Here is a 22,596-nt window from a genome sequence, read left to right as displayed (position 1 = left end):
GCCCCATTTTGCTATGCATCTCGTGCTCGTATCTCTCAATCTCCATTTGAAGTTCTTTATGCTCCGCAGTTATCTCTCGGCGGTACATTTCCCCCTCGACCCGCGTTAGTACCACATTTGCCAGAGATTTGATCTCCGGCTGAATGCTTGGATACTTAGATACTTAGATACTTGGATGCTCGGATGCTCGGATACTCGGTCAACCTGATGTGCAGTTAACTCTGCGAATAATCCGAGCTCTTCTCAGAAAAGTTTGCCTGCATATCCGTGCGCCACAAAAAGTAACTCAATGGGATTTCAGATGGGAAACGCCTCGCGAGTGCCATAAGCAAAAAGTTTGTAAAATGGAAGCATTTTGGAGCAAAATTCAGTAATCGAAAAATGCAAAGAAGCAAGAAGTCTTACATGGATATGGTTATTAGCTACAGACTTTGAAGTGGTCATGCTATTACAAACTGTGTAAGTGGCTTATTCTAATTTTATTTAAATATTTCAATTAAATAGTTGCTCAATGGAAAAAAAATCTGTAAATCTAATCACTTTGAGTATTTAAAACTGCACTTGCCCCTTAATAGCGAGCAAAATGAAGATCCTAGCACCTAAGGCAACTTGTTGAAGATAATTTTCGGCTGCACTTTGAAGTGTCACCTTAGTCTGAAAACTTTCACATGCCTGAAATATTCAGTCGGACGAACACTTGCCTTCACTACTATACACATATTCGCCTTGCATGTCCTTATTTATTCACTTTTTGGTTTCACCTACGTTGGCCGCCAGCTTTTATGGCAATTTAAACTTTGCCGTTCGCAACACATTAAACTTATTGATCCAAAACTCGGTTCGGCAACAAAAACCCTACGGAATTTGGCCGGAGCCTTTAAAAACAATGCCAAAAAGGACACGGCAGTTGGGAGAGGGAGTTGTGTAGGAAATTGCGGGTCATTCGGCACATGTGGGCGTTATGTGTGTGGGCCTGGGGGCGTGGCACATGTATATGTGCCAGTTAATATTAAACAAATATTACGCATACGACACAAGGGAGCAGCTGGAAATCATCAAACGCTTTCGCATTGTGTATGCGTTTGTGGTTGTGTGTGCTTTGACATTGTGAACGTGTGTGTGTGTGTGTGCGTGTGTGGCGCCAAGAAGTATGCAGCAGGTTTATTATTTATGCCATTCATGCGGTAGAACATTCAAATAACCCGCCATATCGGTCCGAACACCCCATGCCATCACACCCACATTCCATCCATCGAGTCCCAGCAGGAATTTATGACCTTTTTACTTTTAATTTGGACCAGATGCGGGGGCGATATCTGGTGGGGAATTCCATTCGATCCGGCGCTCGGTCATGCGCTCCTCTGAGCATTCCGAACGGATTATCTTTGCTGATTTTTAGTTTCCTTCGGTGCTCCAAGTGACCCTATCCCGTTCCCATCGCCACTCGCCGACTCAATTACCAACCGAATCCGGACTTTGAGAACTGTACAACGGGTGTCAACGTGGCAGAACCATTTAATAGATCAGCAATTAAGCCGACCAAAGATGTGCAAAGATATCACTTCAGTTTGGTAATCTGATGTTTTGAATTTAGATATACAAAAAGGGTCCAGCTTCCGCCATTACACAATGCGCTACCATATTTGCGATGCCACCATCTTGACCGCGACTGTACCTACCTTGGTCTGCGCCAAGTGCGTGACCAGACTGCAAACGGCGATGGGCGAGATATTAGGACAGTCCAAAGGGGCTGGGCACCAACTTCAACTCATTAATCAACGTAATTTGGAGTCCTTGGGAGTGTAAACGGCGCTTATGAATGATTCATGGCCCACTTTAGTATCTCTCGACCAATTCTTCCCCCTTTCGAATTGGGTAACTCCTATTTGGGCGCTCTTATCGAATTAGTTGCTGCATTTGCGCCTTGCACTTTGATTAATCGACATGTCAACATTTGAGCCTAATTTGCAACTTTTATGCCGGGGCTTTCGAATGTGATTTATGGCCTAAAGGCAAACACCAAATTCGCACACACACACACACACACATTTATTGGCAGATTGGCAAAACAACCCCCGGAATTTAAATGCCACAATGTGCTTCTGCGCCTCCGTTCGTCCCTGTCACTTAAAGGCATGTAAATCAAATAATAAATTTCAATAAAAAGACAAATAAAACCTATCAAACGTGTATGTGCCCAAAAATGATTCTAAAAAGGTCGCCATCACGACCCGCCCATTTGCGTTTTCTGGTTGTTTACAAGCTGATTTTTAATGCCTAGCGAAAAAGATTCGATATTTGATATGTGCCTCGATTTAAGATTCATTCTACGGAATGTCTAGGACCTCGTAAGTACATTCTAAGAACAAAATGACAAAGCTTACAAATGATTTTATTTCAGTAGCCGCCATCTCTTTAAATCACATAATTGAGGACAGACCATAAAATATATTTGTTAATGAATCAAGGTCTTTATGCTTATGTTAAATTATGAAATTTAAATTTAATATTTATTTTCAACTTTATATTAGTAGATCGTGCTTATCTCGTAACACTGAACCTATTGTTTATTAAAGTATTCCATATACTTGCCTTGCATGAACCAGCCTCAAAAACCCCTCGCACTCTTCGATGCGAACCATAAAAGTGTCAGCGTTTCGGTGCGGAATTTTATATGTTTTCTTTGCTGTCATAAAGGTTAACGTAATGCTGCCTATAACAACACACAAGCACCCACTTAGATAAAATCGGGGGCAGGGGCACGCCCAATTTTGCTGAAACTGAAACTCCGAGAAGGCAGCAAAGGCTTACACGCTCATAAACCTTTATGCGTTTTCAATTGAATTGTCCCAAAGTTTTGGGCGGATCCCGGACCTTCATTTTACCGTTGACTGTGGGTAATAAAATTTGTTGCCGTTGTCGCCATTGTTCTACGAGGCGCGATTTTATGATACCGTCAACATATTTCAACTTGGCAACGAGCATCAACGTTGAATGAGTCGACCGAGCGACACTCATTTTCAAGATTTCGTTCGGCAAAAGATTTATTTAGAGCAGATAATGGCGGTAAGTTATCATATTTTTGAGAAATCCTTGGCATAACCTTTTTTTTTTAAGATATTATATAACTCACTTGTTGACACCTTAAGCAGTGATTTAGTGCACCTTTCATCCTATATTAATATCATCTAACAATCTCGCTTGAACCTTCTTTTAAAATCCGCGTTCGCCTTGAACTTTTAGCCAATTGAAATGCTAAATGGCCAATGGCAAAGTGGTCCCTGGGCAAAGCGCAACAAGCTCTTTGGCGGGGAACAATGGGAACAAGGAGGACAATGAGTTGGCTGCCACGCTCTGTGGCACGTACACGATTCAACGGTTCAATAGATGATTGGGCAACGGCTTATGAACTTGCCCCGACACATGCATATATATATATATATATACATATTTATGCAAGATGCGAGCTGCGAATTGCAAATGGCGAATGGCTGTGGCTATGGCGAATTGCGAAATCAACTTTTGTCCGTTGATTGACTCCGCCTGTCCGAACAATCGGGACAAAAGGCAGTCCTGGCAAACAGCTTGCAGTTGACAGGATGCAAAGCCAGAATCTATCAACCGTGCATTATAAATTCAATATGCACCGCACACACGCACCCGAACTCCATGCATACACATTATACATACATGTATTTGAATGCACTGGATGTATAAGCGATGGATTCGATCCGAATCGAATGGAATCGAATCGAATCGATTTGGCCGAACGAGAAATCATTGCACATTTGATAATCATCGAGAGCTCTTGGCGCACGGAATTGTTGTGTGATTATGGAGTAGGACAAGTGTTGGCCCATATAAGCCCTTTTTTTCGAAGTAGCACGTTAATATTTCTGCACTCTACCTTGGAAAACCAATTAAAACCTTTTTTTTTAAGATTTCTGAAGGTATGCAAACCTACTGTTTGGTGTTCCATGTCCATTTTTACATACTTTGAGGTACATCCATTATTGTACCAATGACTGTCCACAATTTGTTTCAAGTGAATATACTGCAATGCTCTATTTCTATTTTCCCCCTTTAACTATATGTATGTATGCATATTCATTATATATCGCCTCTATTTGGCGACGTCTGTTGGTCGTACACTTCTGTCCCATAAACCTTCTGGCGTTGGGTTTGTCCAGGAAATTGACTTGAATTATTTGGCATTCGGCATATCGCATGTCGCACCCCACAAGCCAATAACTTAACCGGCGATTGCTCCATCGCCCCTCGTCGAATCGCCCAATTTCATGGCGTCTGTCGTCACTGACAAATGCTAAAAACTCACTTGCCCACTCTACATGTCGATTCGGTCGGGTTTCGTCACGAAGCCAATGACAGACGGACGCACTTTATTTGCTGGCATTTGGCATAACAAGAAGGACGAATGCCAACGTTTACCCCTCGACAAGGATACTCACAGCTACACTTGAAAGAACTGGCTCAAAGTTAAATGGATAATTAATATTTAATTTCGTTTCGTTACTAAACAAACTATAGTTGGGTACATTCTAGACGGTATAGTAGCAAGATAAAATGACCACAAGGATATATGAACTTTTCTCAGTGCATTAGACTCCATTTCAGGGTGTGATCTACAGTCAAAACCAGAATAATAGCTTAAGCTTGGGCAGAATAGCGCCGGTTCTCTGGCAAACAACCGCAAATGTGTTTGTGCGTGACTGCGGGCAGGGCCACGCCCCAGTTCGCAACGCCCCCCGTTCCAGTATCCGACCGAACCTGCAGCCCCTATCCACATCCGCTCCGCACAGACGTATGTACATACATGTATGTGTGTGTGTGTATATATGTATGTGCACAAACCACTCGAACCCCGAAGGCAAAGTGTTGAAAGTGGAATTATGTGTGTTTGTGTTGACATTATAATAATGGTTTGGTTTATGTTTATAGTCTGCTTCATGCAACCGTACACATGTTCGTCCTTTCGTCCTTTCCTCTGCTCCTACTCCGATTCCGATTCAGGTTCTGATTCCGATTCTGATTCTGATTCCGATTCCTATTCCTATTCCTATTCCTATTCCCATTTCAGTCCCTAACACCCCTTGCAACTTTTGCTGCCATGTCCGTGCGGCATGGCTGTTTGTGTGCTTTGATTACTATTCAAATATTGTGACAGTGTGAAAAATAAACAAATTTGCATTATTTATTTTCATATTTGTTTGCTTTCGGGCCTGACAGTGACTCCGAGTGTGAGTCCTGACTGAGTCCTGCCCAGAAATAAGCTTCATCTGCCACCTCTCCTGGAAAATCCCACCCCGCCACGTCCGGCGGCCGAAAGTGGAAACTTTTCGCACGCTTTGCCCGCCAGAAAAGTTAGCTCGTAATTTTTCCAACAATTAATAAAACAAATTATGCATTGAAAAGAGCCGGCGAGGGACATTTTGATTTAAATAAGATATGTATCTACAAAGAGCCTAATGTATGAGGGTGCAGCCGAAAAATGTTTGCCAAATGAGGAGCTAAGAAGGCGAAAGCGTGAAATATAAATATCTGGGGATGTTCGCTTTGGAGAAACATACTAATTGATTATAAATTTTAAATTTTAGAAACTAGAGAGCAGATGTATTTCTCTAGGGGTTTTTATTGTGTTTTTTGTTGTATTACTGACTCTGCTTTAATGCGGATTGTGAAACTTATCAATGGAAATTCGATATGTTTAGTTATCAGAGGAAAAAAAAGCAGTGGGCTTGTGAAAACTATATGACGGATCCCTTTCAGTCACCCAAAAGTAAGCACAGCTGCGGTCATGACAAAGTAAATCTAAAATACCCAAAATATTGTGTGTCGTGTCATTAGTTTGCGGCGCCTCAAAAAGAAGGCAACGTTTTCTTGGCATCGCCTTTTGTGCCGCATAAGTTGTGATTTATGAGCCGAGGCAGCCACACCGCAGCCCATCCCACTAGCACCAACTTTCAGCGGCCAGCAGCTCCTCTGGTATCCGCAGTATATGGTATCCACCATCTCAGATCATCACGCGCGTCCCCTGGTCGCTTGGGTGTTCATCGGATGGGCCAGGATGATTGTGGATGGGAGAAACTGGGTGGCGGCGGCCTGTGAAAAGCCATAAAGTGCAAATGGTGCCCAGGGGAATCATCAAACAGCAAAAAGCTGCCATAAAACGACACAAACATGTGCGCAACACCAACACCGCGCGCCAGAGTGGAAATGGAGGATGTGGATGGTGGACTCTGGGTGGCAGGATGACTGCGATGCGGGATGCAGGGCTACAGGGCAGCAGGGATACAGGGATGTCGGGATAAGGTAGCTGAAATGGAGACCCGGAAATAGATACCCCATCAAGTGGTCAACATTCGTTGGTGTGGCTGTATGTCGGTCTGTGTCTGCATGTGCCCACCATGCCAGATTGGATATCAGTGTAAACATCAAAGTAGTTGGCAAATCACTCATACGTAGCCAACTAAAAGCGCCGTGGAGCTGGCGGAGCAGGAGGGACTTGGTTAAGATGGTCGGGAGTGGGATGTGAGGTGTGGGAGTTGTGGAAGGAAATGTAGATGGAGGAGCCATGCCGTGCATGGCATACAAATTGGCGGCAGTTTTGGGGCCACACTGAGCGAAATAACGACGCCGCTTGATTAACTTGCCAAAGGAAGGGGAAAGTGGAAATGGGAATTAATAGAATAACAAGGGAGGGGGGGCACCTAAATGTAGTTGTTTTTCTAGTTTTGTATCGACCTATATATACATATTTTGTATATATATTTGTACGGCTGGCGTAAAGGTCTCGTACTTGGAGTAGCATTCGTAGAGTACACAAAACTCCAATTGAAACTATGTACACGCTGACATGCGGTTGCAGAGTATGAGTATAGGTATTGAATTGGTCACAGTCTTTCATAGTGTATTATTGAATTGTATTACAAAAATATGTGGAACTTGGTCCTCTATTGGTAACTTACAAATTATATTATTATCTCAGTTATATGAATATATTTGCGACTACTCACCAACAATGTTGAGGTAGACGGAGTGTCCAATTGGGGGCGTGGTCGATATCTGGCACTCGTAGATGCCGGAGTCCTTGCGCTGCGCGTAGCGTATACGCAATGTCCAATCCTCGGCGTGCGGCGAGTGCATTGCCTCGAATCTCTGGTCGGATGTGTATGTGTAGCGGCCGACGGTCAGCAGGTGTATATCCCTGTGGCGCACCCAGGACACCTGAAAGGACGAAAGAGGGGGTGGAAAGGTAGGCACTTAGTCCAGCGTCTGGCGATGGGTGAAATGGCGTCGCGTAGCCTCTAAAGTGCAGTGCCAAACTGCGCGCTTAGTCATCGATTTGACTTCTGTGCGTGTGCGTAAGCATGTGCGTGTGGTGTGTGTGTGTGTGTGGCTGACTGTACGAGTATGTGTTTATTGCACGATTACAGGACATCCTTTCCGCCACACTCACATACGCAAACACGCACAGAAGCCACTGGAGACCGTCGTACGATAAACAATTTAAATGCCAAATTGAAATCGAATGTGGCTGGGACCACTGCTTACACCGTAAGAAACTCTAAGTAGCTTCGTTGCAGTTGGAAGAACGTTGATTTGTATTGGCTAGTTTAAAAATTCTTCACATTCCAAATGAATTATAAAACAAACATGATGTTATACTAACTGAAAGATTTTCTACAAAGACTCAAAATAGGTTTCCCGCTTTGGTTACAGTGTCGGATTTGCTGAGCTTAGCGGCACGCTGCCTTTTGTGCGACTCTCAAAAAGTCCAGGACGAAAAGCGCAGGACTCGCCGCTCCTCTATGCTCTTTGAGTTTTATGGCGAATCAGCTGCCCCCTCGACGGCTCTTAACTGTTGGCCATAATTACGCGCCGCTTAACTCGCTGCCCAGGGGCGTGGGTAAATCGAATGGAATGGGAAGTGGGGCCTTTGGCTGGCATCGGTCCTGACAAATCAACAAACGCATAGAATTTTGGGTGCGGGAAAAAGGATTTTGGGCTGCGGAACGTTGACATCGCCTGTGGTCTGTGGCAATGGCGCGAAACAATCGCATGCCGAAGTGCGTGCCTGTGGATACGGGCCGCCATTGAGGATTTGGGATTTCGGATTGTGTTGACTTTGTCCCACTGCCCGCATTTACATACATGCATGCATACATACATACATACTCATAGTACATACATATATGTGCGTATTTATGTGTGTGCGGCTGACCAAGTTGCACCGCCACATGCACAAACGCCCAGCTTCTGCATGTTTAAATGCGAATTGGAATCGAAAATTTCGGATGATTGGCAAATGGAGCGGCAGCTGGAGCAGATGTCCCTCTGACAATCGTCCTTTTCCTCTTCCCTTGCAATTTTCATATTTCCTGTTCGGCCACACTCCAAATCAAAACGCTGGACGAAATTACTGCCACATGCATGTGATATAACCAATTATAAACTATTTCAATTGTCAAATTCTTATATTACATTTTATTGCCAATATGAATCACACAAACTCAATATCCTAGGTATTCTGCAAAGGTCTGCAGATTTATTCCGAAGGTACAAAAATTACTTTTAATTTTTTTTCTCTCTGCACATCGAACTGCACATTCGTTTTCTATGTCCTGGCAGTTGTAATTATTTTAAGGAACTCTCCCCGATTTACCCTCTTTCGATGCGGCATTTAATTGTACTTTTGTTTCAAAATTCAGTTTACTCGAATCCCACTCCCAAATGCACACTACAATGCATGTGTGTGGGTGGACATATATTAGTCTCTATGATTATTTGTTCCGAGCTGCTGGTTTTATGCATTACCCACTCACGATGGCCGTTTGAAGTTTGAATTTTGTTTTGCTCTGGGAATTGGAAATCCAACGAATGAGCAAAAAGGATCTAGCAGCATTAAAAAGGGGAAATTTGAATATGATTGATATCAGTTTGGACAACTGGGTTTGTGATGCTTAAAGACAGATGAATTTTAAAAGTTTGAATTGTGAAAGTAATTACTTTCAGAGTAGCCTATTTTCAAAATGCACTGCACTCGCAATCGCAGGAAAAAAGAACTAATGACCCCAAATTTGGCATGTTTAGAGCGTCATGTATTTTTTAGCTGTTTAAGTATGTTTGGTTTAGTCATTACGCACAGTTGGTAATTATTTTGTGCGGCTTTTGGGTCTGTTAATGAATTTGTTGTACAATTCGCACCACCAATCACCAAGTTGCATTCTGGGCATTCTATGTGAAGGCAATTAGATAATTACGACAACATTATTAGCAAATTAATTTTGATTTTATGCGGCGGATGCCACACGCCAAAAAGAGGATTGCACATTTTGCCCTGCCCTGCCCAGCCCCCCCCCCCTTGAATTTCCCCTTTCCCCGCACCCATATCCTTAGGCCCCCTTTACTGCCAACAATATAGAGATATTCCCTCTGTGTTTTCTCTGTGCAATTGCAAATTGCGCATTTTTGTTGCATTTACCAACGTTTTCGTTGTTGCCGATTGTGTTGGCGGCAGGCCAAATGATTTGGCAAGGAAATGTGTGAGAATGGAATTGGAAATCGGGGGATTTTGCGATTGCCTTGGCCCATTTAGCAGCGCCAACATAAATTTCCAGCAATATATAATGAAATAATATCCAGCCAGCTTACCTAATGAACACGTTACCCAGTATTCAGTTTAAGAGCGTACTTTTAGCTCATTTGGTAAGTCCCGAAGTCATATGGCAAAGGGAAAATTGTAAATCAATAGATAGTTTAAAAACCAGAGCTTGAACAAAGTGAAACATTGCTCCTAAAATGCTATTAAAATATCAAAGCAAAACGCTTAAGCTGCTAATAAAAATAACCAATTTTTATTCAATCCAAAAGAAAGGTTCAGAACGGAAATTGCATTAATCGTAAGAGGCAAAAAGCTACAAATATTTATGCGTAAGAGTGGAAAATTTTATGATGGCAACCTCAAAGTGAATTACACCAAATACAAGCCATTCAAGGCTTACATTTTCTCAAAATCTCTATCCTTTCAGTTGTTCTCCACTGTAATTGGCGAAAACTCACTCACATACTTTGCCAATCCTTGAGCTCGCCAAATATTGTTATGCATAAATTTGATTGCATTTTGAATTCAGCCGGATTTGGCCAAGTCCTCGCATCCCCGCCATCGAATTCCCCCTCATCCGAACTAGCAATGCAATTTATGGTGCTCCAAAAATGATTTCCGCTGCTCAGTACTTCAAAAATCGTAAGAGGGTCTATTTTTGTGCCCCACTTGTGTGTCTGGATGATGATCTGAAGCCATTATTGTCTGCTACAATATTTCCATTCAGTTTACGATTTGGATTTTGATTCTGATTCAAATTCAGATTCCGATTCATCTCAACTGCAACAGCAGTAGCATCTGTTTTTGCAGGCGCTCAAAATGAAGTGACCCACACGCCAAAAAACCTTAAAATCTGCAATCCAAGCCCAGATTCTCGACCCGTGGCATAAAAACAGTTGCCGGTTACAGTCATTTCAAATATGCCTCTGGCTTTTTTGGCATCCACGGGCATCCTACTGCTTTTCCGCCCACTTTCCCGCCACCTTCCGCCTGCTTTTGTGTGCCAAAAGGGGCGTGGCCCCTGGCAGGCGAACGACAGGAAGCGAAAATCCAGCAGCAGCAACAGCAGCAGCAGCAGAAATGAGCAAAATTATGAGTGCAGAATTTTCTAATTTAATGTGATTATTATTTGCACTATCTTGCCGGGCGAAAGCAGGGCTCAATTTATTTAGCAAAATTTTCTGGCCAACATCACGGAAGTGTCATTAGTCAGGTTTTCTGTGCCATCGGAAACGGATGAGCTGGAGAATCCTGGCGAGAATTGGGGGAATGGATCCATCGCCAGCAAAATTTTTGGCTTTAAACTTTCAATGCAATTACAGGACGGTAAACACGGTAAAATGAATTATATATATAATTAAATTTCATTCAAAATGGCTTTACTATATGCTTTAAGCCATCTCAACAGAATGCATTTGAAAACTACACCGAATTCAAACGATATTCAATAAACGGCAAATTTTACCAAATGAGCAAATTAAAATAAAAACTTTTTAAGAACCAGGCAGAGTATCTAGCATTTTTTTTAAACAAAAACCAAATGCTCACTTCAATTGCAGTAAATTCAAACCGAGTCGCATTAATTGTACTTCTCGGAAAGAGCAGACAATAATAAATTGTTAGTCCAAGAAGCTAGGAAATGTGTAACAAGATATAATAATAACAAAAATATGCTTTGTAAATGGCAATCATCAAATGTATCCCTCTGTGAGGCAACAACAATTCAGAGGATTGTTAGTCCCGGGAAATCTTAAGAGACTTTTTTCTTCCGTTTCCGTGAAGGAGATTGCCGAAATGACTTGTGAGTTTTGTCTGTTTTGTATGTGTGGGTGTCAGCCAGCGGGCGGAAGGTCGACCTGTGCCACCCCCTGTGCCGCAGTTGGGGGGTGTTTTGGCACTGATTGGCACTTCATTTCGACTGCAGTCGGACTCCCAGCTCAGTTGCCAGGTATCCAGGTATCGCCGGGTATTGCCAGGTAGTCCCAATCAGCAACCTCTCACGTGCAGCAACAATGGCAACAATAAACTAAGCAAACAACTTGGCAAAACAGCCGTACAGGTTGGGGAAAGTGAAAAATGTGCGCTGACGAGGGGGCAGGCGGGGGGTTGGGGGGTCTGAGAAAATACGCTGGAAATAGAGGAAATCGAGGAAATGGAGTCCACAGAGTGAGAGTGAAAAGAAACAGCTCCTTACATATTCAAAAGCAAGGACATCTCATAATTTGCGCTCGTTTCCATCGCCCAAGCTCGGTGCAATATAAACCAACTAAAAAGTTTCACGCAGCGCAAACTTTCAGCTTCCCAGCCACCTAAAAAATAAAAAAAAAAAAAGGAAAACCCACTGGATTCCCTAGTACATAAAAAATAAAAAAAAAGAACTAAAAGGAAAAATCGAGCAGCAGGACTGGGGTAACAAAGTGTCGCCGGAGCAAAGAAAAACAACCGCGCTGCAAAGCGTCGTGGAAAAAAACTTGTCAGCGCGGCTTTGGGGACATATGAAGCACATGCCGCAGTCCCGATTCGACTAAGGAATTCCCCCATTCCCCAAAAATAAAACACCAAAACAAAAAAAAACAAAAAACCCCACCTCGAAAATCCCCCTTGCCCAGGCAGCCAATCATCAGAAAGGCGGAATCCTGAAACCTCCTAATGTCCCTGTTGTCCGTGATATGTGTGCCAGCGAAAAACAAGAGGATGAGGATACATTTTAAGGAAGACGAATCTAAAAATACACTAACCAAGCCATATGCTAATATATATAGAACAGAACGGAGGATGCGGGAGAATGGCAACTAAAATGAATAAATTTTACTAAGTTTGTTTGTATTTATTTTCAAATCAAACATAGAACCTTTTATTTTCATTCCCTGCATATAATTATCACAGCTTGGTTGCTGTCCGTCTAAAAACTAAAGAGTTCTTTTTAACTAATTAACTTATTAATTATTAGTAAGAACTTTTGCAAATTTCAGTAGTTATGAAAGAGTATTTTTTGAGAAAAGGGCATGCGAACTCGACATCTTTTTGCCATAACAAAAAGCCCGGTTACAGACAGATCCTGTGTAGAAAGAAGATGAAGAAGGGGAAAAGCCATGCCCCGCATCCCGCCTTAGTTTCCCTTGTAATGCGATTTTCATTTCTTTATTCGCCGCTGTTATTGGCATTTTCCTTGTGCTGTTCTCGTTCCCCTTTCAGCGCCCACTTTTCATTCATTTCGCAAAATGCAGTGGGAATCAGCGCAGAGTTTCGGCTCCAATTCGTTGTCAAAGTTGAAAACTTTCCACTAGTTTTAAGTTGGCAAACAAAGCGATATATATTTTCTAAACTGCAATCAATCGAGAAACGAACTGCAAAGATCCTAAATGCGATCGTGAAATATTAAGAACTTCTGTGTAAATTTATGAAATAATTCTACAAGTGAAGGCTACTTTGAAAATAGAGCAACAAATCTGCAACGAATAGGATCGCTTTTTTAAGTAATTAAAAAACTAACTAGCATAATTCCGTATTCTATTTACCAATCTAATGGAGTAAAAAACCGTCACGAACTTGGTGATAAACCCTTATCAGTAACTGCTTGCTCAGCTCAAGTTTATTTGACTTTGGCAATTGAAACCTCCTCGTTTTTCTTTTTTTTGCGGCTGCTGTTTTCTTGTTTTTCTTTCCATTTTTTTTTTTTACTTGTTCTACGGGCGCCGCAACTGATGTTGGAAAATTTGCTACAACTGCTGAGCGCGGGGATAAAAAAAGGCAAACCAATTTGCAGCCACAAGGCAGTAGTACTCCGACTCCAAAGCCCACTAGCCCCCTTAAGATCCCCCCGCAATCCGCAATCGGTTTCCGTCTGGGTTTTCCCCGCTGCATGTTTATTTATTTACACTCTGGCTCGCATCGCTTTGTTTTATGCATGTCGCGCATCCTGTGCCCCCGTCGAAAAAGAAAAAAAAAAAAAAAAAAACGGCTAACGGGAGAAGTAACGATGGCGGGACGAAAGAAGAAAAACTGTGCAAAAAGCCACTTCCGGCACTTACAACGACACCTACGCATGGCTACCCCAACCGAAGGGCTTTCGCCGCTCACTTTTTTTCCCGCCGAAACCCACTTTCAGCTCACATTCTTCATTTACTTCAGGCACTCGGAGAAATCGAATAGTATTTTAGATTGACTAACTTTCATTTAAGGATATTAACTTATAACTTTAACTTTATAACTTTTTAACATGGCAGCACGATTTTAAATCTATATTTTCTATAACAATTTGCATGCATCAGCTCTTTTTCTCGCAGTGTACTAGCTCGAATTTTCAGCTGCTGCGGTAGCTGTCTCCTGTCACGGCAGCAACAAAACTACGGAGTCAAGTCGAAAGTTGGCACTCCACACCCAACCCACACTCTTCGCCCCCGCTGCCAACGCCCATTTAAGCTAAAAAGTAAACCAATTGTTAGTTTTAATGGAATTTATTGGGTAAATATTTGCTAAGCACAAGAAATTGCTTGTGAACATTTGTCGTCGTTTGGTTGATTTAAGATTAAAACTTTTGCAAGGACGACAGGGTGTTGGGTGTTTGGAGTGGGGAGGGGGGGTGGGCGGGTTGGTCAACCATCCCCATTCCATTGGATGCCAATCAAACCCAGTGCCTCAATGACATTATTGCTTTTAATTTATTTTGTATTTCCCCACGCTTCCAGTTCCCAGCCATACAGGCATCCAGTCCATCCAGAAATACCCATAACCATTCTCAATATCTATCCATCCATCCATCCGTTCATCCATCCCTTTGGTATCCCCCACACATTCATCCAGTGTTCTTTTCTCTCCATTTTCCTGTTGTCTGGGGGCTCTGTTAAAAGTTTTCATTACTGTTTGTTAGTTGACGACGTCGCTTTTAGTTAGTAAATGTCTTTCCAAGGCGATGGAGATGGGGGATTGCTTTTTATGAGTTATGCTCAACCAAGTTTTAAGACAGCTCCAGCAGCTCCACAAGCAGAGCAGCATGACAAAGCTATTGTTATGCATCTTTTAATTTGGTCAATAAATGTCGTCCCAGGAAGGACCTTGGGGACGAGGGTGGCTGGATGGGTTTGATTAGGCCATGGGTTTATGGTTCGGGATGAATGCCGTTAGGGCCAATTTGCTCGAACACGTTCACTCATTAGTTTGCCCCACGTTCCTCCTTCGCCGCCTTTAAAGAGAGATTGGCCTTGTCAAACAATGGCCTTGAGGGACCTGGTTTCGCCATTCAGTTCGGCTCGTCACTTGGTGGGTGGCCATCTGGCCATCTGGCTATCTGGTTATCTGGTTATCTGGCGGTCTGGGTCCTGGGTTCTAAGTTCCGGGAAGTCCTGCCTTTGTCTCAATCTCTCTGGGGGCAAGCCCTTTGCGTCACAACTTATTCCCAAAATCAAACAAGTAGCCAAATGATATATGATATTTGGCAAAAACAAAAAATGAACGCCCTAATTAAATGTGGGAAATGTGGGAAGCTATCTACTAAAACCGAAATGTGACTAACTCTTAAATATGGCACACCAACAAATTGAACTTTCACAAAATGTGCAAAAACGATTTTATATTAATTACATCCTACTGACCATTAAAAGTACCCAACATTTTGCCTTTGCCAGATTTCTCAATCATATAACAAATTGTCAAACTTTGACCGCACACCGTTGCCATTGCTGGCGCAGTTTAAAACAATTTTTCTAATTTTCGCCCAACCATGTCATAATCATTTCGAATAACAACTGAAATAAACTCAACTTCTGACCATGTTCCCGGCGTGTGGCATTTGTAAGTACGAGTACCTGAACCCGGGGCAACTCCCCCATTGTTCGCCAGTGGATTCACCGTCCAACATGTAATGCCACCCATCCGCAGCAATTGTCGTTGGGGCTCATGTGCCGCTGGCACTTTGCTCAGCCTGCTGTTCAATTATTTTACAATCAACTTCACTGAAAACATCAATAGGTATCACCCGGGGGTATCGGCACAGCATGAACGTGCCCCATTCCACCCATTAGTTGACAATCTTATTGTTGCTGACAGTGCTGCACTGGTACACTGTGAGAATCGGTGGTTTAAAATCAAAAGAACTTAACAACAAATAACTACCTCTTAATTGGAAATTTAATTCTATATATACTGAAGGGTGATATAGTGTTGCATCAATGTAATTTTGGAATTAGCATAGGTATACTATTGAAAGAATTGAACTTGAGAATCTATCAGTTTCTTTTACTCTTTCTCGCAGTGTACTCACTCATCTGGCTTGGTATCTTACAGAGGACTTTTTCTCGGGGCGCACCTTTTGTTCGCCTACAACGACAATGCTGATTATATCGAGTTGGAGCTGCCTCGCGCTGGCCACGCCCCTCTCGCCGCCAGCGTGGGCGCAAAGTCGCATTTGTTCCACTTATTCCACTTGAACGCTTCGTTAAGAGCAAACTTTCGCTCTAATGTTTTTCAGCGCTTTTCTTTGCTCGAAATGGGTGGGCACCCTGGAATTTCGCTGGGGGGAAAACTTCTTCGCGGCAATTGTCGAGGACAGCAGGACACGGGGACATGGCAACAGGGACATCGGTGCCAGGACATCGCGGACTAGGACACAAACACGTTCCACGTGAAGCCTATCAAGTGTAAGTACAACGAAACCGTACACGAGCGCAAAAACTTATCTTATTCTAAATTAATCTTGCGGAAGGGAAATCGATGGGATTTATTTGCATACTCGAAAAGAAATAATTTTAATCACTTAATGTAGAGATTTTTAAGATACAGTAGTCGCCTTAAGAGATATATACAATTAAATTAATAGCAAGAGTCAATTCTAAAATCATTAGATAGAATGATTGTTCAAAATGAACCAAAGAAGAGTAGTTACAAATTACGGAAACTTTTCAGAAATATTGTAATGTAACTGATAAATGGTAAAGATCTAATATAAATAAAGACAATGAACTACTGGTTTTGGAAATCCTTATAACGAACTCTTGGTTACTTAACTATTACCATAGAGCTGTCTCGACTAGCTTGAGTACTTTTTCTGCGAGTGTTTTTCGCTGAGAACTTGGATTTGTGTGAAAGGTGAGATGAGGCTGGATGGCGGAACTCCAACGGAATGACAACGAGCCGAGACCACCGAGAGGCGACCTTGCCCTGCGATGAGTGGGTCGGCGTACGTGTTTCGCTTAGCGCGCGTCGAATGTCCTGGGTGTCCTTTTATGGCACGCCCCTTTCGCCGGGACCAGCGTCCAGCGTCCGAATCCCCCATCGCCTGCTGGCCAAGATTAGCTTGATCCCAAGACCCGAGCCAAAAAGGCGACGCGCACTGCGGAGTGACATTGACAAAGTTTGCACAAAAACGATGTCTGAACTGACAGCTAAGTTGCCGCTGGCGACAAACGGAAATCACCTGCAAGGACTCGCCTTCGTTCTTTCTTTTCCTGCTTTCCTTTGCTACATTCTAGCCCCCTCTCGCCGAGAAATGCAACAAATACTCCCAACGCCGTGCTCAACTTTTATGACAGTTTTCATTTGCCGCCGCCGACAGTCGACAGAGCTCTCCTTTTTTTTCACTCCTGAATTTCCTTTTCTAGATATCCTGTGGCACATCCTTGCGGTTGTTTCGGTTTTTAGTTTCAAGCGCACTGCGTCTGCAGGTTCTTATACCGACCTACCTCTCATTTCATTTTTTGCCGTGTAAATGTTTTACGACAACATTGCCTTTGACTTGGCCAAGTTAAAAAGTGAAAAACAAAAAACAAAAAGGACTACGATTACGTGTGTGTGTATGTGTGTGTGTGCGTGCGTGTTTAAGGACGAGTGCCGCTGACAAGCTCGTCGTGTAATTTATGATTTATGCCATTCGGACTGACAGTTGCTGGCATTATAATTGCGACCCTCGCCCCTTTTTCGTCCTTTTTCGCCAGTTGTCGTGTGCAGTTGCTGTTTCAAATTCCACTTCGTTTCGTTTGACTTTCGCTCTTTGAATTGGAATTATACAATTAAGTAGCCACATTCTTGCGAATCAAAATTGCACGGGTCATTTGGGTGAATAGGCATCATCTGTCACATAGTTTAAACTGCATTTAAGCAGCAGATTTGATTATGATCACAACAATTTCTGGATTTATTTAAGCTGCTTGCATGTTTTCTCTATGATTTAAGACAATCCTATACGGAATTATGAATAATCCCTTACTTTGATTGTTGATATAATTTTTTTATTTTGGAACTTCCTCCAGCTTACTTCCGCCCTAATGAAGCTGAAGTTTGGGTTGTATTTTCATATTTGAAAACTTCTCAAGTGTAAGTAAATTAGAAAAGGGTAAAAACTAGAAGGGTACACTCTCTTTTGATTGAAGGCGTTAAAGTTCGCCCAAGCAAAGATAGTTTTCCAAAACACCCAGTTCAGTTGGGGGCCATTGTTTATTTGGGGGCTTATGCTTTGGTTTCCGGTTGCCATTGTTGTCTCTGTTTTTTTTTTCCGTCTGCCCTTTGCTGCTTAATAAAGCAATAAATAAGATGCACGACTGCTGTCGTATGAAAGTGGGAAAAGTGAAGGGGGAAAACACGTAGGGAAAATGCCGGAAAAGTCCCGGGGCCCGGAGATTTTGTTTGAGCCTGATTGGCAAGATGGCTGGCAGTCGATTGGACCTGAATCGAGAGATGTGTTTAAGGATGATTGATTGCGAGTCTTAACTCAATGGGCGGCTTGACATCGATAAATTTGCGATAGGTGGCGTTTTCCCCTATTGGCTTCTTGAGCACTTTGTACTGGAAATCAGAACTTTGTAAGCTGTTGATTTCAAACTATCAAAATAGTTAAAGGATTTATTGCTTAGGGGAATAACGAGAACTTACGAGAACTTAAGATGAAATTGAATAACATTAACATTTCAACATCATTGGCACAACCCGGCACAAGCAGCATTAAATACTAATTGGATATCAGTTATAGTAAGTAATTGGCAAGGAAATTGGAAATTAAAACCTTTATTTAGTTCCAAGTGTTCAAAAGCAGGAGATAATGATCACATGGAAATGGATAGATTTCATTCGATACCAATATACGTTTCAATTTCAAATCAGTTTCAAACACATTGCAATTGGATTTATTGACTTGGACGACAGGACTCAAATTTAATGTAAGAACGCACAGAAGAACACTCAATATTTAGGACCATTATCTCTTTGCACAGACCATTTAGAAAGTGGTCATTTGGGGCACTTTCCCCACATTCCACACTTTCCCCAATCGGTTACTCCCGCTGACCCTCGATCCAGTTTACCCATTTCGATTCGAAGCCAAGTATGCTAATAAAAAGTAAGCAAGACAAAGCTAACATAAAAGGAGGTGGTGCACATGGTATGCTGAAAGCCAATAAATATGCAAAGATATCGAAATAGCCTTCAAAGTGGGCGGATATAGATGGATGGGCGTGGCCTTCTTACCTGTTCAGAATATAGCTCATACATATCACATATGGTTACGCATTTTTCGATGCGAATATATTTGCGAATGTGTCTATGTAAGTGGATACATATACATATAGTATTTGTATTTGCCTTAAATCACTCATACGCAACGTTTTGCATTTTGAATAATTTATTATTCTGTTGCAAAAACGTTTTTCCATTGCCAGCCAGCTGGCTGCGAAGATGGAAATTTATATAGTATATATATATATAGCAAAAGAAAGGAGAAACGAGGTGAGCGATTGCAAGTCGCATGAATTTTTCATAGAGACACGCAAAATATTACTCATACGACTCATCGGTCACCCAAATTGTCTTTGTCTTTTGCGGCGCTGGCCCATAAAAAGTTTCCAACGAAATATAAATATGAAAATTTCACGGAAATTAGCATAAGAAGGCCATCAATGGCACATCGCTCAACGGGCTGGCTGAAAATTTATGGTTAACCAGAATAGCAGGATGCCAGAATTGTTTGATTTGCCGCGTGCTCTGCTAATGACACTCGCAGGACACGTTCCAGGATGCGCTGGCAACAGCTTTTCATAAACCGCAAGTGTCCGATCCTAACGAGCTAAACGATGGGCGGGTCTTCTGACTGTCCCCACACTGTTTCAGGTGATTGGAATGGGGCGTTCGGTTCTTTCCGGCAGGTGGTTGTTATCCCCTTGTTGTTTGCCCCTTTCCCCCTTTCGCTGACTTGTTTTCCGGCTTCAATTGCCGGGGGCGTCGAAAATTCGTAAGCGAAATTGAATGAAATTGCCTGGGCAACAACAACAGCAAGATGAAATAATAATAATAAGCTGGGGACCACTGCCCTTGCCCCATCATCCCTTCATCTCTTCAACATCCACGTGTCTTGGAACCTGGCACGTAACGCAATTTCGCTTATTTTATTTTTTTGTTTTCTTTTTTTTTTTGTTTAAGCTGCGGGGCAGGGAAATTGTATTTAAATGCCGGAATGGCCGCGTCTCAACCTTTGACCCGGCACATTAGCGGGGTGAAAGTGCCTAAAGGAAGAAATGGGATATACAGGATACATATACTCGCAAGGTGAAGCAATCGCCGGGCACATAAATCAGAAACCATTGACGAAGATAAACGATTCGGATGGGTGCTATATGTGTATCTGCATACATATGTCACCTGGCAACCCTGTCAAAAAAAAAAAAAAAGAGCCCAGCTCACAACCGAATCTAATTGCCGCAGCCGGAGCAATTTGTTATATTTTATTGGGTTTATTGTTTGCCGCTCTTTCTCGGGAAAAATACATTAGGAAAATGGGAAATGTATTGAACATTTGCATATTCATTAGTTGTTTTATTTATCTTGCTGTGTGCAGTGGGCTCAATATCAGAGAACTAGAGAAAAGCACAAGTTAAAATCATAGGTAAACATATTTTTCGTACAAATGCTTTTGTTGCCTTAGTTAAAGTTATATTATCAGAAATAAATAGAGTTTTGATAAGATTTTCCATGACTGACTTTCAAAATAAGTGATATTCATTTTATAATTGCAACTAATTGGAACAACACACCTAGGTATCTCCTCGTGTAAACCTTTCATTGAAGGCACAGAAATTTTCTGATGGGATAGGGTAAGCACACTTGTGATCATTAGCTGATTTTCCTTTGTACCCGCATGTGCAGAGACATTTTCCACGACATTTTCACCGCGTTGCCCCTGCCAGCTAAGTAAATGCTGGAAAATTGACAGCTGACACAAAGGCAGACAATTGTTGTTGCCGCCTGCGTTTTTCCCGACTTCTTTTTCGATTTTCCGGCTGCCATGATAGTCGCTCAGCTTTTCGACTTTCTCCTTTTGACTTTCCCAGTTCAGTTCAGTTCAGTTCAGTTCAGCCTTTCCCCTCAGATGTATTTTATGTCAACGCGCCCCGTGAAGCGGATAGCGAAAAATATTAAACATTTCCTTTGATTGATTTGCTTTTAGCCAGCAGGGTGCCACGCCTACTTTCGCCCACTGACGACTCCTTATATAATGCGATGACAACACACGCTTACAACGGAAGGAGAATGTGATTTCTTTTCGCTATGCAAACATACATTTTGATATCTGATTTAGGGGCGGCGACCCATCGGGCGTGGTCAAATGGGCGTGGCAATTGACGTGTTTAAAGCGATTTCCCCTTAGAAGAGCCGCCCCAAAACTTTCGCAACCCCAGAAAAGTGATTTTTTAATGAATGCCCGGTTTTTTTTTTCTTAGCGAAAATTAAAACTAATTTAATGAATGCACTACGAATTCTCCTTTTGGCACAAAGAGATGGGGGGATAGTGAATTTTTGGCGGGCAGAGTGAAAAGCGAGGTCATTCGGTTGACACTTTTTAATATATATTTTTTTTTCGCGCAAAGCAAAAAGTTCTCCTTTATTACTCTTTAGGATTCTGTGGCTCGTGGAGCTGCTTTTAGTCCTGAACCGTTAAACAAACAGACAGACAGTCAAGGCAAGCAAAAAGCGAGTGGGCGTGGCAATCGCACACACACACAAACACGCCCACAAATATACAGCTGCCTAAAAGAAAGAACGAAAAGTATAAACGCTATTTTTTAAATTTTTTCTTTGCGTGGAAAAAAGCTCTGACTTTGGCGAAAAAAATAGGAAAAAAAAGTGCAAAAACAAAGACAACTTTTTCACAGGGAACAGAAAAATATTTCAAAGCTATATCTTTGAAAATGCTAAAAACTTAAGAGTAGTTTGAAAGATTAATTTTGAGCCCGAAAAAACTCTAAAAAAAAATCGTATTATCTTATGATGTTTAATATACATTTATTATAGCCCGAAAGTTCCATTCTGTTTTCCTGTGTCCCCTGACCTGACCTACAGTTGGTCCTTTTTTCCCACATATGAAAGCGAAACGAAAACGCATCAAAATCGCTGTTCCTGCCACCTCAGAGGAAGGCAGGGGAAAATTGGAGGGCGCAGGTGATGGACCCGCTGCGGTGTCCATTCGGAAAACAAAAGGCCAAAGATTGGATATGGGGGTACCAAACGAGAAAAATCGAGAAAAAAGGATCGAAGGACCCAGCGGAACAACCAACAAACCAAACGGAAAAGGACGAGGCGCAGCGAAACCTCACACGCTAAATTGCATTTTCAATTGTTTCGGTGGCCAAAGGCTGAGTCCAGGGGGTTTTTGGGTTCGTGGAAAGTGGAAAGTGGAACTCGGTTGTGTTACAACTGGCAGTGACAATTTACTTGTAAAATCAACCGCAACAATTTCAATTGCAGTTGCACAGAAATGAACGAGGGCCACATCGCACCCACCAGCACCCAAAAAAGGAAACCCCTGTGCACAGTGGACTTTAAAGCCAATATATTGGAATTATCTTCTCCTATAGTACAACAACAAATGAAAAAGAAGGAGCAAGTAATTAATATAAAATGTAATTATAACAACATGGTTAGTTCTAAGGTTCATATTAGTATTATATCCTTGAGTATGAGAAAGGTTTCGGTGCTATAATTTTCCTTGTAATCTG

General features: G+C 42.2%; 1 protein-coding gene across 2 annotated transcripts in view; it reads right to left on the bottom strand.

Annotated features, from left to right (window-relative positions):
• The window catches only part of dpr8 (defective proboscis extension response 8), a 140,126-nt gene that overhangs the window by 10,790 nt on the left and 106,740 nt on the right, over positions 1-22,596 (bottom strand). For both annotated transcript variants that reach the window (NM_167408.2, NM_001298310.1), the window contains one exon: positions 7,035-7,245. In NM_167408.2, the coding sequence (NP_727781.1) occupies positions 7,035-7,245 (211 nt within the window). The remainder of the gene's footprint in view (positions 1-7,034; positions 7,246-22,596) is intronic.

Source organism: Drosophila melanogaster, chromosome X, assembly GCF_000001215.4.
Source record: "Drosophila melanogaster chromosome X".
NCBI classification, from domain to species: Eukaryota; Metazoa; Arthropoda; class Insecta; order Diptera; family Drosophilidae; genus Drosophila; species Drosophila melanogaster.
This window is presented reverse-complemented; position numbering and strand designations above follow the sequence as displayed.